Here is an 18831-nt window from a genome sequence, read left to right on the forward strand (position 1 = left end):
CCCCTCCTGGGGGGGGGGCGTCCGGCCAATGGCGCGAGTTTGACCCATCCTCATATCCGAGACTTTCTCTACTTATTAAACTACTTATTTTTACCCCAAAGTAGTTATCCTTATACATCCCAACATGTAATACCTCTGGATTCTCAGCTGCACATGGACTCCAAACACCACAGGATGAAAATACACAGAATGAGGTTACATGGCAGATTCCTGAGGATAAAGGTACAAGTTAATGATGAATGTCCAGATCACCACATAGCGACCTTCCACAGTCTTTATGCATTTCCGTGTGAATGTGACACCTGGATCTATATAGATATATATATATATATATATATATACCTGTAGGGCATATATGTATTCACAGACACACAACTTTGTTACATTCATTAACAGATGTCCTCACTGAATCAACATCCCTTTGTCTCAGTCTCACCCCCCCCTTCCCCTGCCTGTCTGCAGGTCTGCCAGAGAGAGGGGTGTTAGGGGGGGGGGGGGGGGGGGGGGGACAAATGGATGCTCCAAAACTCTTTCTTCTCCCCAGGGCTCTGGGGTGTGAGTTGTGTCTGTTGATCCACCGTCCCTGGATCAAAGCCGGTGGTTCCTTATTTCCCCACAGCTAATCAACTAAGACAAACATTAACCGACTGTAATCCCATGGTTTATCAGGTGACGTCCTTCATCTGGTGTGTCAAAGAGTTATAAAGTTTCCCCTGTGGACACAATCTTTACTTTATTGGTCCCCAGAACAGAGCTAATGGCTTAGCTCTCTTCCTGCTGAGGTCAAAGGACCAGGTCAGGCCTTGGTCAGGCGTCTCCTGGTCACACGCTACAAAACATTAATGTCTGTGATCGTGATGAGTGTGATTGAGGAGTCCGCTCGCTCTATTTGTTTACTTCAGGGAGTTTTCCCATGTGAAAATTAGACCAATCAGAGAGCAGTTTTCTTGTGCATCAACACTCTTGGTCGACTGGTAAAAGCTGCTGTGTGAACACAAAACCAAACTGGAGGCAAAATGCAGCATTGTAAGAACTTGGTCTTTGATTCGGATCACACAAACAGACTTTAGGTGTGAAAGTGGCCTGAGTGAGTTTGAAAAAAGTGAGATGCTACACATCACAAGGAGAAAACCACTGTGGGAGGAAGTGAACTTAGATGTATATTTAGATATCCAATCAGATTTGAAGGTGTGGCTTTGATGACCGCGTCACCATCTTTATTTATAAAGTAACTTAGAGGTCTCCTGAGCAGAGACAGTGTCAAGATGATCGCGTTATGGCTCACACTGCTTCTCCTTCATCAGGCCTGTAAGTGATACGCAATAATGACTGTGTCCAGATGTCTGGCTGAATGATTATTTACTGTTTAATTTATTCTTCCTTTATACTTGTATCTAGATGCGCTGGCTCCAGTGACCCAAGTTCAACTTGGTGAACCTGCAACCTTCACATGTGATTCACCTGATATTTTTTACAAAAGCGTCTTCTGGTTCAAGCAGAGTGCTGGTGATGCTTTGAAATTAATTGCGAGACGGCTGAGAAATACAAAGCCTGTGTTTGACGCAGAGTTTTCAGCTTCTAGATTTGATGTAAAAGTTAATGAGAATACGAGCCATCTGACCATTTTGAGGACAATTCAAGAAGACGAGGGAATGTATCACTGTGTAGTCCTGGTGTGGGACAAGAGAACTTTGTGTGCGACATATTTGTCAATAAAAGGTAATTATGTGTTTTTTCAATGTCTTAGAATCAGCTACACTGTTTTAATGACTAAACAATGTTATGAAAAAAATGCTTCATGTAGCAGTTGTTGAAAGGATTTCCAATGCATATACATTATATCCTAATATGTCAAATTAGAAATATTACTCCATGTTGGCAATGTGGAGATTTGACCCATGATTTAATCATCTGAACAATAGGTTCTTACTGCTACATTTCATCATGTCAAAGCATTTTATATTGTGTTTATTTTACTTTTGAACGTCTTCAAATACACAGGAAACACTCAGAGGACATCAAACTACACTGTTGTTCAGCGGCCGACAGTTTCTGATCCAGTCCGTCCAGGAGACTTGATGACTCTGCAGTGTTCAGTCCTCTCTGACTCTGAGAGTCAAACGTGTCCAGGAGGTCACAGTGTGTACTGGTTCAGAGCCGGATCAGATAAATCTCATCCACACATCATCTACACTGATGGAAACAGACGTGGTGGATGTGACGAGAGATCTGACACTCAGAGAAGCTGTGTTTATCGCTTCTCTAAGAACGTCAGCTCCTCTGATGCTGGGACTTACTACTGTGCTGTGGCCACATGTGGAGAGATACTGTTTGGAGACGGAACAAAACTAGAGCTTGGTATGATTATAAGTTCAGCACTGGAGGTGATCTTCATAATATTTTATTAACATCATGAATGAAACTTTCTTCTTTGTTCTCTAGAGTAAACAACAAGCTCTGAATTTGTTCCTCTGGTGATAGCGATAGTCTGCCTGGTCATTTCTGTGATTGGAAATATAGTTTTCATCTGTCACCGATCTCCGAGAGCAGCATGTGGACAATGTAAAGGTAAGAGTTGTTTACTGATTCAAACATTTGCTAGTTTTACTTGAAACATTTATTGACTACAGGAAGTGTACCATCAAACAGGAGAGGACAAACCTTCACCTCCTATTCTTAAATGAAATAGAAGATATCCATATCAGCACGTCACTGATATTTTGCACTATTTTGAGCCTCCACATTGCTGTTTATTCCATGTGTGCCTCAATAAACCTGAACAGGATGCACAAGTTATTAAGGACACTGTCCAGAAATGTGGTTTTTAATGTTATATTTTAAACTAAAATGTGCTGAAACAGCTGAGGATCTGATTTAAGAGTGAGAAAAGTACATAATGTTTCTGTCTTCACTCAATTCAAGGAATAGAAAGCGCCTCTTTGCCAGCAAGACATGACAACTCCAACCCAAGAATAGATGCTATTGTAAGTGATCAAAGAAAGTTGCATACTGTATAACTTTAACATAACTCCTAACTTGCTGTATACGAACACCATCATGTAATGAGAACTTTATTTGCTGCACAGACTGAAGGTGGACATGATCTGAACTATGCTGCGTTGCATTTTCACGGCGGGAAATCTACAAGAGGGAGGAAGACTAAAGAGTTAAAGACTGAAGACGGTGTCTATTCTCAAGTGAAATGCTCGATGTAAATGTCTATGAAAACATGTGGGGGGTTTTATACGACTGACCTTAAAGTGTCTAACATGATTGTTGAGAGGAAGCAGACACTACTGTTTCTGCATCTACTTCTGAATGCATAAAATGACCCTTTATGTTACTGTGAGTTGATCTTTTTATGTTTTACATCCTGTTGTTGTGTTTTAATGTCTTTTTAAATAATCTGAAATCTTTAGTAAAACCTTGTCATGTCTTATTAAAGCATAAATATCTTTTTGTCTTTCTTACACGTGCGTCTCTGCTTTTCCTCAGTGATATCAGGTGCATTTACTTACAGCATTTAAGACACAATTAAACAAAGAGGTTAAACAGACAACAGAACACATAGTAAGAAAAAGGAAAAAAATGCTCTTTTTCATTATATAAGTTTTAAATATTTTTTGTCTTTGTTACACACAAGAATTAAAAAGCAAAAATAAGATTTATCTCCTGAAGCCCGTCTGGCCAAATAGGGTTGCCACCCGTCCCTTAAAATTCGGAATTGTCCAGTATTTGACAATTAAAGGGCGTGTCCCGTTTTGAATCAATACAATACATAGTGGGAAACAATTTTGTGCCCTCTAAACCTATGCAAATGACATAAAGACTCTGCCTCGTACTCAAACGCACCCCAAAGTGCGCTGCAGAGCAAACAGCGTCTGTGTGCTCCGGAACCACTTGCGCGTACTTCAATGAGTCATGTTATGCAAACAAAAAGCACCTAGTTCACAAACGCCAGCTCGAACAGCAGGTAGTGGGAGCTGCGGTGCAGTATTATAAGGGCTGTCAGGCTCAGAGTTTCCAGTGATCATGATAACAACTCAACCTTTTGTTGTTGAAAAACAAATGTATTTGTCTGTAAAAACAATCTGTTAATAACGTTTTGTCATTATTATTATAATCGGGAGACCAATCAGTCCGTGGCTGTGCGAGGCTCAACCGCGGTACACGGACACACTTTGTCCACATGTCCGGAGCCGTTACGCAGGAAGGGGATTATTATATGGATGGACTGTACACGCTGCTGCTACGCGCTTGTTTTAAAAACATAAAGCAAGGTTAAAGAGAGTAATACTAGTAAACACCTGTCGAGTCTGGACTAAACAGGAAGCTGTTCAAAGATCTGCCCCCTCCTCTCTTGTCTCCTCATCGATCTGTGCATGCAGTTGAGGTCTGTCAGTGTGCGCGCAGCAGAGAGTGGAGTGAATTACCCCCTATGTTTACCAGCAGTTCTGGTCGAAAGAACGAACATAACAAACAGGCAGACTTCTCACGCAGACCTGTAACCTCTCTATATAACCAGGCCCTCGAGGAGCCATTCCTTTCAGAGAGAGAGGCGCAATGCATGATGGGTGTTGTAGGAATGTAGAATGGGTTTAAACCACAAGCTGTTTGTACAACTTTCTCCACAGCTAAGGCCAATTTAAAATATTATTGCTTCTATTGATTGCAGAGAACACCAGCTTTGACTGACAGTGGCTTTTTCCAGGGGTGAATTTGTCCTTTAAGGTTGAGGTTTACAGTCGGATACGTAAGCATTTATACATGAATCAAAATATAGTGCCCATGTGAGGAAAAGAAACAACTAGGATATGTTATGATTACCCAATCTGGAAAATTGCATCCTTAAATGCTAATGGATTAACAGTAGGCTATATTAAAAAAACTTAATGAATAAATAAATAGATTCACTTACCAATAATGAAAACTGTGTTTTACTTAAATAGTTTTCTCAGATTTAAAAATGTTTCTAGATATTTCTTTGTGGTTTCACTGTTTGGGTGGCGTGACTGCAAACGATGAAATATTTGAGCCAAAACCCGTGTTCACACCACCCTATACAATGACTCAATTTCATTAACAATTTCTTATCCTACTCCTCCCCTATCTGTTCAGCTTATTTCTAATGTCCACTGGTAATAAAGCACATCAAACTTGAAGTATGAATCTTAATACTTTCTTCAAACCATGTTTTAAGTTATGATTTAACACCACTGGCGCATCACCGGACCTGTGGTGGTCGTGGCCCTGAGGAACAGGCCCCCGCTGTGGATGGCATCCTTTATTTTTCTGCATGGAAGGTGGCAACCCTATGGCCAAACAGGAATGTGATCGACATCAGGGGGAAAACTTGAGTCAACATCGGCAGGGCATGCGAATCATGGAGACCTTCGATTGCTTTTGGGGATCAAAACAGACCCACAACTTATTGTTGTCATAGAAACAAAACCCACGTGCAGCGTTCTCTCACTGGGTGCAGTGTTTTTTCTCTCACAGCAGAAGTGCTTCATCCCAGCTCTCTCCAGCCGCCCTGCCCTGCATGACTAATGTGAGCTAATGCTTGTGATGATTTGCTGGTTCGCCGGTGTAATTTGCCGTTTGGTCACGAAGCACAATGCCAGAGTCATGCAGTGTATTTATGTTAGAGCTAGTTGGCTAACCTTAGCATGCTCGCTAAAGTTATTACGAACAAAATACTATCCGAGTGTGTGTGTCAGTTATCTAGCTTGACAAATGACTTCGCCAGCTAACATGACAAACAGCGTTGATTTTGTAAATTATGTAGCGGAACAAAGCAAATGTGCATAACTACCGATTGTTTTCTATTAGCCAATATCATTGCATTACCTGCCTAGGCTAAGGTTAGCCAGCCAGCTGTAAGCTGGCAACAAGCTACCGTTAGCTTGTCTGCTATCGCAGACGATTTTCCAGTTCGGCAATGTAGCAAAACACCGTTGAGTAGATAACAACAGCCAACTCGCACAGACTCTCTGGGCTGATCTGGCTGGTAATTGCATGGATCTGGCATTGTGCTTTGTAACCAAATGGCAAATTACTCAGTGTAATTATGTTGGAGCTAGTTGGCTAACCTTAGCATGCTCGCTAACGTTATGACAACTAAAATACTATCCGAGTGTCAGAGCTGCCAAGCGTCATGCTTTGAGTGTGACAGTCACGCAATTTGACCCATTCTCACACCACACGCCACACTTGACATTTCTCACGCTTATATTTCCCCATTCAATACTCTTACTCACTTCAATACTATATTTATTTTTTTCATGATAATAGACTTTGGTCCTCGCGGCATGCCGTAGTTCGAGTAACTCTGATTGACTGACCGAGATAACCAATCCCAGACCAATCCACCAGTCCTTTGTGCCTAAATCTAACCAACCACGGAAGGCACCACGCAATATAAACTAATCAGAAGCAACGTAAGGCGGGTCTTGGCGTCTCTAACGATCTTTCACACACAACAGCGCCGACATTTAAAACCCACTCGACGTTCTCCTGCTTGCTAGAAGACGGACGGTAGGTAACTACCCAATTTTGATCACACAAAATTATTGAAAATGGGTTCACTTTTTAAATATTTTTACTAGTTTGATGTCGACGTAGGACAAATGTTGCTCGTAGTTTTTATCTGTATTATTATTAGACCCCCCTAAAGGAACCCACAGAGTCCCTGGAATCCACTTTGGCTGTGTCCAAAATCACCCCCTACTCAAACAAAACCAAAACCCGAAACAGTTTGGCTCTTGAGGGAACTCTATCGTCCATCATGACTGTGAAGATGGCGAGCCTTGAGCCACAGTGTTTCAAGTGGGAGCCCCCTGCCTCTGTCATCAAGGCATCAAAATCTGCCACAAACGCCTACAACATGAGACATGTCCCCAGCTAAATGATGGACAGTTGGTTGAAATGAAATATTGCAAATAAATGTATTTTGTCAAAATTCTTGTTACAATTTTCATTTCTAATTTCTGGTTAATTAAGACTAGCATTAGGAGGCCACAGTGCAGGGAGAGCAGCTGGCATGGAGGTGAGGACATCAGTCTTAAGGTATAAATCGACGTTAAAACAGGCCAAATCGACGTTAAAACAGGCCAAATCGACGTTAAAACAGGCCAAAATTTTTTCGACGGCCAAACACATCATAACACTAAAGTCTCACTCTTGTGATTTTCTGAAACTTGGCAGCCCTGCGAGTGTGAATGTCGGTGTTGTCAGTCTAGCATGACAAATAACTTTGCTACCTGACATGATATTAACTGAGGTGTTATGACAAACTGTGTTGATTTTGGACAATATGATGCAGGTCAACATGATACCGGTCAATGAACACGTCTCATAATTCCCCAAATGTTGTGGGAACGTTGAATAAGCCTGACAAGAAAGAGAACCTGTCCATGTTTACAGTAAATGTTTCAGAGTTCCTCAATCACTGAGAACCATGAATCTTTTCTGAATTAAAAATTAGAGTGAAAAAACTGAGATGCCTCACATCACACAGACAAAACCACTGTGGCAGGAAATGATCTTGTTTTATATTTAGACAACCAATCACATTTGAAGGTGTTGCTTTGATGACCACGTCATTGTCTACTCAAAGTAACTAAGAGGTCTCCGAACAAGAGACAGTGTCAAGATGATCGCGTTATGGCTCACACTACTTCTCCTTCATCAGGCCTGTAAGTGATACGCAATAATGACTGTGTCCAGATGTCTGGCTGAATGATTATTTACTGTTTAATTTATTCTTCCTTTATACTTGTATCTAGATGCGCTGGCTCCAGTGACCCAAGTTCAACTTGGTGAACCTGCAACCTTCACATGTGGCTCGCCGGATATTTTAAACAAAAGAGTCAATTGGTTCAAGCAGAGTGCTTTCAATGCTTTGAAATTAATTGTGATACTGCAGAAAAATACAAAGCCTGTGTTTGACGCAGAGTTTTCAGCTTCTAGATTTGATGTAAAAGTTAATGAGAATACGAGCAATCTGACCATTTTGAGGACACTTCAAGAAGACGAGGGAATGTATCACTGTGGGGTCCTTGAGTGGGATGAGATAACTTTGAGTACGACATATTTGTCAATAAAAGGTAATTATGTGTTTTTTCAATGTCTTAGAATCAGCTACACTGTTTTAATGACTAAACAATGTTATGAAAGAAATGCTTCATGTAGCAGTTGTTGAAAGGATTTCCAATTCATATACATTATATTCTAACATTTTAAATTAGAAATATTACTCCATGTTGGCAATGTGGAGATTTGACCCATGATTTAATCATCTGAACAATAGGTTCTTACTGCTACATTTCATCATGTCAAAGCATTTTATATTGTGTTTATTTTACTATTGAACATCTTCAAATACACAGGAAACACTCAGAGGACATCAAACTACACTGTTGTTCAGCGGCCGACAGTTTCTGATCCAGTCCGTCCAGGAGACTTGATGACTCTGCAGTGTTCAGTCCTCTCTGACTCTGAGAGTCAAACGTGTCCAGGAGGTCACAGTGTGTACTGGTTCAGAGCCGGATCAGATAAATCTCATCCAGACATCATCTACATTGATGGAAACAGACGTGGTGGATGTGACGAGAGATCTGACACTCAGAGAAGCTGTGTTTATCGCTTCTCTAAGAACGTCAGCTCCTCTGATGCTGGGACTTACTACTGTGCTGTGGCCACATGTGGAGAGATACTGTTTGGAAACGGAACAAACCTAGAGCTTGGTATGATTATAAGTTCAGCACTGGAGGTGATCTTCATAATATTTTATTAACATCATGAATGAAACTTTCTTCTTTGTTCTCTAGAGCAAACAACAAGCTCTGAATTTGTTGCTCTGGTGATAGCGATAGTCTGCCTGCTCATTTCTGTGATTGGAAATATTGTTTTCATCTGTCACCGATCTCCGAGAGCAGCATGTGGACAATGTAAAGGTAAGAGTTGTTTACTGATTCAAACATTTGCTAGTTTTACTTGAAACATTTATTGACTACAGGAAGTGTAACATCAAACAGGAGAGGACAAAACTTCACCTCCTGTTCTTAAATGAAATAGACGATATCCATATCAGCACGTCACTGATATTTTGCACTATTTTGAGCCTCCACATTGCTGTTTATTCCATGTGTGCCTCAATAAACCTGAACAGGATGCACAAGTTATTAAGGACACTGTCCAAAAATGATGTTTTTAATGTTATATTTTAAACTAAAATGTGCTGAAACAGCTGAGGATCTTGATTTAAAAGTGAGAAAAGAACATAATGTTTCTGTCTTCACTCAATTCAAGGAATAGAAAGCGCCTCTTTGCCAGCAAGACATGACAACTCCAACCCAAGAATAGAAGATATTGTGAGTGATCAAAGAAAGTTGCATACTGTATAACTTTAACATAACTCCTAACTTGCTGTATACGAACACCATCATGTAATGAGAACTGTATTTGCTGCACAGACTGAAGGTGGACATGATCTGAACTATGCTGCGTTGCATTTTCACGGCGGGAAATCTACAAGAGGGAGGAAGACTAAAGAGTTAAAGACTGAAGACGGTGTCTATTCTCAAGTGAAATGCTCGATGTAAATGTCTATGAAAACATGTGGGGGGTTTTATACGACTGACCTTAAAGTGTCTAACATGATTGTTGAGAGGAAGCAGACACTACTGTTTCTGCATCTACTTCTGAATGCATAAAATGACCCTTTATGTTACTGTGAGTTGATCCTTCCATCTTTTTATGTTTCACATCCTGTTGTTGTGTTTTAATGTCTTTTTAAATAATCTGAAATCTTTAGTAAAACCTTGTCATGTCTTATTAAAGCATAAATATCTTTTTGTCTTTCTTACACGTGCGTCTCTGCTTTTCCTCAGTGATATCAGGTGCATTCACTTACAGCATTTAAGACCCAATTAAACAAAGAGGGTAAACAGACAACAGAACACATAGTAAGAAAAAGGAAAAAATTGCACTTTTTCATTATATAAGTTTTAATTATTTGTTGTCTTTGTTACACACAAGAATTAAAAAGCAAAAATAAGTTTTATCTCCTGAAGCCCGTCTGGCCAAATAAGGTTGCCACCCGTCCCTTAAAATACGGAATTGTCCCGTATTTGACAATTAAAGGGCGTGTCCCGTTTTGAATCAATACGGGACGAGGTTTGTCCCATATTTCTGAGTTGTTATGAACGCAGCATTATCCCACCCGCATTCTGTGAAAAATGTGCGCTGGGGATAGGGAAAGACCGTCAGGGTCAGAGCCAATAAGAGGCAGAGGAAGGCGGGTCTCTTAGCGGAGAGCCAGTGGGAAACAATTTTGTGCCCTCTAAACCTATGCAAATGACATAAAGACTCTGCCTCGTACTCAAACGCACCCCAAAGTGCGCTGCAGAGCAAACAGCGTCTGTGTGCTCCGGAACCGTTTGCGCGTACTTCAATGAGTCATGTTGTGCAAACATTCGGGGCAAATTTGTCCCTTTTTCTATGCCTCGTGGCAAAAAGCACCTAGTTCACAAACGCCAGCAGGTGGTGGGAGCTGCGGTGCAGTATTATAAGGGCTGTCAGGCTCAGAGTTTCCAGTGATCATGATAACAACTCAACCTTTTGTTGTTGAAAAACAAATGTATTTGTCTGTAAAAACAATCTGTTAATAATGTTTTGTCATTATTATTATAATCGGGAGACCAATCAGTCCGTGGCTCTGCGAGGCTCAACCACGGTACACGGACACACTTTGTCTACATGTCCGGAGCCGTTACGCAGGAAGGGGATTATTATATGTCCCTTTTGGACTCTATTGGTTTCACTCAAAGTGTAAACCAGCCTACTCACCACTTTAACCACACCCTCGACCTTGTTCTAGCTTATGGCCTTGAAACCGAAAACTTAATTGTCTTCCCACAAAATCCTCTTTTATCAGATCACTATTTAGTAACATTCGATGTCCTATTAACCGACTACTCTCCAGTTAACAAAAATGTACTCACAAGATGTTTGTCTGATAGGACTGTAGCTAAATTTAAGGAAACAATTCCAGCTGCTTTTAATTCTTTACCACATCTGTTTACTACAGAAAGCTCTTATGCTAATGTTAGTCCCTCTCAGCTTGATCAGTTTGTTGATAGTACTGCAGGTTTGCTGAGAAGTACTCTAGACTCGATTGCCCCCTTAAAAAAGAAGATTATTAAACGACAGAGGCTAGCTCCATGGTATGACTCAGAAACTCGTAACTTGAAGCAAATGTCGCGTAAATTTGAAAGAATGTGGCGATCCAGCAAAACAGAAGAGTCTCGTTTACTCTGGCAAAATAGTCTTAATAAATACAGGAAGGCCCTACGGCATGCTCGAGGTGTCTACTACTCCTCCCTCATAGAAGAACATAAAAACAATCCCAGGTACCTTTTCAGCACTGTAGCCAGGCTGACAGAGAGTCACAGCTCCACTGAGCCAAGTATTCCTATAGGCCTCAGCAGTGATGATTTCATGAGCTTCTTTAATGACAAAATCCTAAAGATAAGAGACAAAATTTGTAACCTCCTGCCGTTAACTGGTGCAGATGTATCTTTGGAAACTGCTCAAAAACCTGATGTTTACCTTGACTGTTTTTCTCCAATTGACCTTCCTGAGCTAAATTCTCTGATATCTTCGTCTAAACCATCAACCTGTCTTTTAGACCCGATTCCAACCAAGCTGCTTAAGGAAGTCTTTCCCTCAATTAGCACTTCTTTACTAGATATGATCAATATGTCTTTATCGACGGGCTATGTACCCCAGTCTTTTAAACTAGCTGTAATTAAGCCACTTCTTAAAAAGCCTACCCTAGATTCAGGCACCTTAGCTAACTATAGACCTATATCTAACCTTCCTTTTATCTCAAAGATCCTTGAGAAAGCAGTCGCTAATCAATTATGTGACTTTCTTCATAACAACAGTTTATTTGAGGACTTTCAGTCAGGATTTAGAGTCCACCATAGCACTGAGACAGCCCTTGTGCGAGTTTCAAATGATCTACTTACTGCTTCAGACAGAGGACTTCTCTCTGTACTCGTCCTGTTAGATCTTAGTGCCGCTTTCGACACGATAGACCATCACATCCTGTTACAGAGATTAGAACATTTAATTGGCATTACAGGATCTGCATTAAGTTGGTTTAAATCTTATCTATCAGATCGATCTCAGTTTGTTAATGTTCATGATGTGTCCTCTATGCAAACCAAAGTTAGTCATGGAGTTCCACAAGGTTCTGTGCTCGGACCGATTCTTTTTACCTTATATATGCTTCCTCTGGGTAATATCATGAGGAAACACTCCATTAATTTTCATTGTTATGCAGATGATACTCAATTATACTTATCTATGAAGCCAGATGAAACCAATCAGCTATCTAAACTAGAAGCATGCCTTAAGGACATAAAGATCTGGATGACTAGAAACTTTCTGCTACTTAATTCAGACAAAACTGAAGTTATTGTGCTCGGCCCAAAACACCTTAGAGACTCTTTCTCTAATGATATAGCTGCCCTAGATGGCATCAGCCTGGCATCCAGCACTACTGTTAGGAATCTGGGAGTTCTATTTGATCAGGATATGTCCTTCATCTCCCACATAAAACAAATATCAAGGACAGCCTTCTTTCATCTTCGCAACATAGCAAAAATCAGACACATCTTGTCTCAAAACGATGCAGAAAAACTAGTCCATGCATTCGTTACTTCCAGGTTGGATTATTGTAACTCGTTACTATCAGGCTGCCCTAATAAGTCACTAAAAACTCTGCAGCTGGTACAAAATGCTGCAGCACGTGTGCTGACAAGAACTAGGAAGAGAGAGCACATCTCTCCTGTATTAGCCTCTCTGCACTGGCTTCCTGTAAAATATAGAATAGAATTTAAAATCCTTCTTCTTACTTACAAAGCTCTTAATGGTCAGGCACCATCATATCTTAAAGAGCTCATAGTGCCATATTACCCCTCTAGAACATTGCGCTCCCAGGATGCAGGCCTGCTTGTGGTACCTAAAGTCTCTAAGAGTAGTGTTGGAGGTAGAGCCTTCAATTACCAGGCCCCCCTCCTCTGGAACAATCTACCAGTCAAGGTCCGGGAGGCAGACACCCTCTCTTCTTTTAAGAGTAGACTTAAAACTTTCCTCTTTGATAAAGCTTATAGTTAGGGCTGGCTCAGGCTTGGACTAGCCCATAGTTATGCTGCTATAGGTTTAGACTGCCGGGGGGATCTGACACACCAAGCTTCTCTCTCTCTCTCTCTCTCTCTGACTCTCTGACTCTCTCTCTCTCTCTCTCTCTCTTCCTCTCTCTCTCTCTCTATCTCTATCTGTCATATTAATGCAGCTCATTAACTCTGTATTTTCTGGTCCCATTAACATTACTAAACACATATCTTCCCGGGAGTTCTTGTGCTCCCTTGTCTTGAAGGTTCCTGAGGATCGTTGCTGCAGACCACCTGCTGCTGTGGACCTGCTCGACTGCAACACCTACTAACATCAGCCTTCCCCATAGTATCATTATTGTTGCTGCTAATGCTAATAGTAGACCTGTTGACTTCAACTGTTACAATTACGATTACCTCAGCCTTTATCATTACTCTGCTTCTCTCGCTAATTTATTTATTTATTTATTTATTTAGCCAATCTTCACCCTAGTCTACCACTATTATTGGCATTGTAACCATAAGTATGTGTCTGTTGTTGTTCGTGTAACAAGGACATATGTTGTTGTGGTAACAAGAACATATGTTGTTGTTGCTCTCTTTGCCTGTCTCTATCCTGCATCTCCTTCTATCCCATTTTCGGCCCATCCAGTCGAGGCAGATGGCTGTTCAACATGAGTCTGGTTCTGCTCGAGGTTTCTGCCTGTTAAAAGGAAGTTTTTCCTTGCCAATGTGCCGAATTGCTAAGTGCTACTCATGGTGGATTGATGTTGGGCCTCTCTTTAAATAACTTAACAAAGAGTCGGTCTAGACCTGCTCTTTCTGTAAAGTGTCTCGAGATAACCCTGGTTATGATTTGGCGCTATACAAATAAAATTTGATTGATTGATTGATTGATATATGGATGGACTGTACACGCTGCTGCTACGCGCTTGTTTTAAAAACATAAAGCAAGGTTAAAGAGAGTAATACTAGTAAACACCTGTCGAGTCTGGACTTAACAGGAAGCTGTTCAAAGATCTGCCCCCTCCTCTCCCGTCTCCTCATCGATCTGTGCATGCAGTTGAGGTCTGTCAGTGTGACAGCAGCTGAGAGTGGAGTGAATTACCCCCTATGTTTACCAGCTGTTCTGGTCGAAAGAACGAACATAACAAACAGGCAGACTTCTCGCGCAGACCTGTAACCTCTCTATATAACCAGGCCCTCGCTGGGCCATTCCTTTCAGAGAGAGAGGCGCAATGCATGATGGGTGTTGTAGGAATGTAGAATGGGTTTAAACCACAAGCTGTTTGTACAACTTTCTCCACAGCTAAGGCCAATTTAAAATATTATTGCTTCTATTGATTGCGGAGAACACCAGCTTTGACTGACAGTGGCTTTTTCCAGGGGTGAATTTGTCCTTTAAGGTTGAGGTTTACAGTCGGATACGTAAGCATTTATTTAATACATGAATCCAAATATAGTGCCCATGTGAGGAAAAGAAACAACTATGATATGTTATGATTACCCAATCTGGAAAATTGCATCCTTAAATGCTAATGGATTAACAGTAGGCTATATTAAAAAAACCTAATTAATCAATAAATAGATTCACTTACCAATAATGAAAACTGTGTTTTACTTAAATAGTTTTCTAAGATTTAAAAATGTTTCTAGATATTTCTTTGTGGTTTCACTGTTTGGGTGGCGTGACTGCAAACGATGAAATATTTGAGCCAAAACCCGTGTTCACACCACCCTATACAATGATTCAATTTCATTAACAATTTCTTATCCTACTCCTCCCCTATCTGTTCAGCTTATTTCTAATGTCCACTGGTAATAAAGCACATCAAACTTGAAGTATGAATCTTAATACTTTCTTCAAACCATGTTTTAAGTTATGATTTAACACCACTGGCGCATCACAATCACAATCACAATCACAATCAAATTACTCAATGTAGTTATGTTGGAGCTAGTTGGCTAACCTTAGCATGCTCGCTAACGTTATGACAACCAAAATACTATCCGATGTGAATGTCAGTGTTGTCAGTCTAGCATGACAAATAACTTTGCTACCTGACATGATATTAACTGAGGTGTTATGACAAACAGTGTTGATTTTGTAAAATATGATGCAGGTCAACATGATACCGGTCAATGAACACGTCTCATAATTCCCCAAATGTTGTGGGAACGTTGAATAAGCCTGACAAGAAAGAGAACCTGTCCATGTTCACAGTAAATGTTTCAGAGTTCCTCAATCACTGAGAACCATGAATCTTTTCTGAAATTAAATTAGAGTGAAAAAAACTGAGATGCCTCACATCACACAGACAAAACCACTGTGGCAGGAAATGATCTTGTTTTATATTTAGACAACCAATCAGATTTGAAGGTGTTGCTTTGATGACCACGTCATTGTATATTCAAAGTAACTAAGAGGTCTCCGAACAAGAGACAGTGTCAAGATGATCGTGTTATGGCTCACACTGCTTCTCCTTCATCAGGCCTGTAAGTGATACGCAATAATGACTGTGTCCAGATGTCTGGCTGAATGATTATTTAATGTTTAATTTATTCTTCCTTTATACTTGTATCTAGATGCGCTGGCTCCAGTGATCCAAGTTCAACTTGGTGAACCTGCAACCTTCACATGTGATTCACCTTATATTTTAAACAATGAAGCCTTCTGGTTCAAGCAGAGTGCTGGTGATGCTCTGAAATTAATTGTGAGACGATGGAAAAATACAAACAAAGTGTTTGGAGCAGAGTTTTCAGCTTCTAGATTTGATTTAAAAATTCATCAGAATATGAACAATCTGACCATTTTGAGGACAGTTCAAGAAGACGAGGGAATGTATCACTGTGTAGTCCTGGAGTGGAATAAGATAACTTCGTTCATGACATATTTGTCAATAAAAGGTAATTATGTGATTTTTTTGTTGTTGTTGAAAGGATTTCCAATTCATATACATTATATCCTAATATGTCAAATTAGAAATATTACTCCATGTTGGCAATGTGGAGATTTGACCCATGATTTAATCATCTGAACAATAGGTTCTTACTGCTACATTTCATCATGTCAAAGCATTTCATATTGTGTTTATTTTACTTTTGAACGTCTTCAAATACACAGGAAACACTCAGAGGACATCAAACTACACTGTTGTTCAGCGGCCGACAGTTTCTGATCCAGTCCGTCCAGGAGACTTGATGACTCTGCAGTGTTCAGTCCTCTCTGACTCTGAGAGTCAAACGTGTCCAGGAGGTCACAGTGTGTACTGGTTCAGAGCCGGATCAGATAAATCTCATCCAGACATCATCTACACTGATGGAAACAGACGTGATGGATGTGACGAGAGATCTGACACTCAGAGAAGCTGTGTTTATCGCTTCTCTAAGAACGTCAGCTCCTCTGATGCTGGGACTTACTACTGTGCTGTGGCCACATGTGGAGAGATACTGTTTGGAGACGGAACAAAACTAGAGCTTGGTATGATTATAAGTTCAGCACTGGAGGTGATCTTCATAATATTTTATAAACATCATGAATGAAACTTTCTTCTTTGTTCTCTAGAGCAAACAACAAGCTCTGAATTTGTTGCTCTGGTGATAGCGATAGTCTGCCTGGTCATTTCTGTGATTGGAAATATTGTTTTCATCTGTCACCGATCTCCGAGAGCAGCATGTGGACAATGTAAAGGTAAGAGTTGTTTACTGATTCAAACATTTGCTAGTTTTACTTGAAACATTTATTGACTACAGGAAGTGTACCATCAAACAGGAGAGGACAAACCTTCACCTCCTATTCTTAAATGAAATAGAAGATATCCATATCAGCACGTCACTGATATTTTGCACTATTTTGAGCCTCCACATTGCTGTTTATTCCATGTGTGCCTCAATAAACCTGAACAGGATGCACAAGTTATTAAGGACACTGTCCAGAAATGTGGTTTTTAATGTTATATTTTAAACTAAAATGTGCTGAAACAGCTGAGGATCTGATTTAAGAGTGAGAAAAGTACATAATGTTTCTGTCTTCACTCAATTCAAGGAATAGAAAGCGCCTCTTTGCCAGCAAGACATGACAACTCCAACCCAAGAATAGATGATATTGTAAGTGATCAAAGAAAGTTGCATACTGTATAACTTTAACATAACTCCTAACTTGCTGTATACGAACACGATCATGTAATGAGAACTTTATTTGCTGCACAGACTGAAGGTGGACATGATCTGAACTATGCTGCGTTGCATTTTCACGGCGGGAAATCTACAAGAGGGAGGAAGACTAAAGAGTTAAAGACTGAAGACGGTGTCTATTCTCAAGTGAAATGCTCGATGTAAATGTCTATGAAAACATGTGGGGGGTTTTATACGACTGACCTTAAAGTGTCTAACATGATTGTTGAGAGGAAGCAGACACTACTGTTTCTGCATCTACTTCTGAATGCATAAAATGACCCTTTATGTTACTGTGAGTTGATCCTTCCATCTTTTTATGTTTTACATCCTGTTGTTGTGTTTTAATGTCTTTTTAAATAATCTGAAATCTTTAGTAAAACCTTGTCATGTCTTATTAAAGCATAAATATCTTTTTGTCTTTCTTACACGTGCGTCTCTGCTTTTCCTCAGTGATATCAGGTGCATTTACTTACAGCATTTAAGACACAATTAAACAAAGAGGTTAAACAGACAACAGAACACATAGTAAGAAAAAGGAAAAAAATGCTTAAATATTATAAATATTTATTTTATATTTTAAATTTATTTTAAATATTTTTTGTCTTTGTTACACACAAGAATTAAAAAGCAAAAATAAGATTTATCTCCTGAAGCCCGTCTGGCCAAATAGGGTTGCCACCCGTCCCTTAAAATTCGGAATTGTCCAGTATTTGACAATTAAAGGGCGTGTCCCGTTTTGAATCAATACAATACATAGTGGGAAACAATTTTGTGCCCTCTAAACCTATGCAAATGACATAAAGACTCTGCCTCGTACTCAAACGCACCCCAAAGTGCGCTGCAGAGCAAACAGCGTCTGTGTGCTCCGGAACCACTTGCGCGTACTTCAATGAGTCATGTTATGCAAACAAAAAGCACCTAGTTCACAAACGCCAGCTCGAACAGCAGGTGGTGGGAGCTGCGGTGCAGTATTATAAGGGCTGTCAGGCTCAGAGTTTCCAGTGATCATGATAACAACTCAACCTTTTGTTGTTGAAAAACAAATGTATTTGTCTGTAAAAACAATCTGTTAATAACGTTTTGTCATTATTATTATAATCGGGAGACCAATCAGTCCGTGGCTGTGCGAGGCTCAACCGCGGTACACGGACACACTTTGTCCACATGTCCGGAGCCGTTACGCAGGAAGGGGATTATTATATGGATGGACTGTACACGCTGCTGCTACGCGCTTGTTTTAAAAACATAAAGCAAGGTTAAAGAGAGTAATACTATTAAACACCTGTCGAGTCTGGACTAAACAGGAAGCTGTTCAAAGATCTGCCCCCTCCTCTCCCGTCTCCTCATCGATCTGTGCATGCAGTTGAGGTCTGTCAGTGTGCGCGCAGCAGAGAGTGGAGTTAATTACCCCCTATGTTTACCAGCAGTTCTGGTCGAAAGAACGAACATAACAAACAGGCAGACTTCTCAC

General features: G+C 40.3%; 1 protein-coding gene across 1 annotated transcript; it reads left to right on the top strand.

The window, feature by feature from the left end:
• The first annotated feature begins 15637 nt into the window (after positions 1–15637).
• On the top strand, positions 15638–17522 carry LOC138597785 (uncharacterized). The gene is made up of 6 exons (XM_069669298.1): positions 15638–15680; positions 15771–16091; positions 16309–16665; positions 16750–16875; positions 17230–17291; positions 17394–17522. Exons 1-6 carry the CDS (start codon positions 15638–15640, stop codon positions 17520–17522), a joined length of 1038 nt encoding a protein of 345 aa, XP_069525399.1.
• Positions 17523–18831: the final 1309 nt, after the last annotated feature.

This window comes from Semicossyphus pulcher, unplaced genomic scaffold (assembly GCF_022749685.1).
Source record: "Semicossyphus pulcher isolate SPU_LCO1_2020_fin unplaced genomic scaffold, fSemPul1.0.p SCAF_2, whole genome shotgun sequence".
In the NCBI taxonomy this organism is placed as follows: domain Eukaryota; kingdom Metazoa; phylum Chordata; class Actinopteri; order Labriformes; family Labridae; genus Semicossyphus; species Semicossyphus pulcher.

Coding starts and splice junctions, on each gene's coding strand:
- LOC138597785 (XM_069669298.1), top strand. CDS start 15,638: ATGATCGTGTTATGGCTCACACTGCTTCTCCTTCATCAGGCCT. Junction 16,092..16,308: donor GACATATTTGTCAATAAAAG/GTAATTATGTGA, acceptor TCAAATACACAG/GAAACACTCAGAGGACATCA. Junction 16,876..17,229: donor AGCATGTGGACAATGTAAAG/GTAAGAGTTGTT, acceptor ACTCAATTCAAG/GAATAGAAAGCGCCTCTTTG.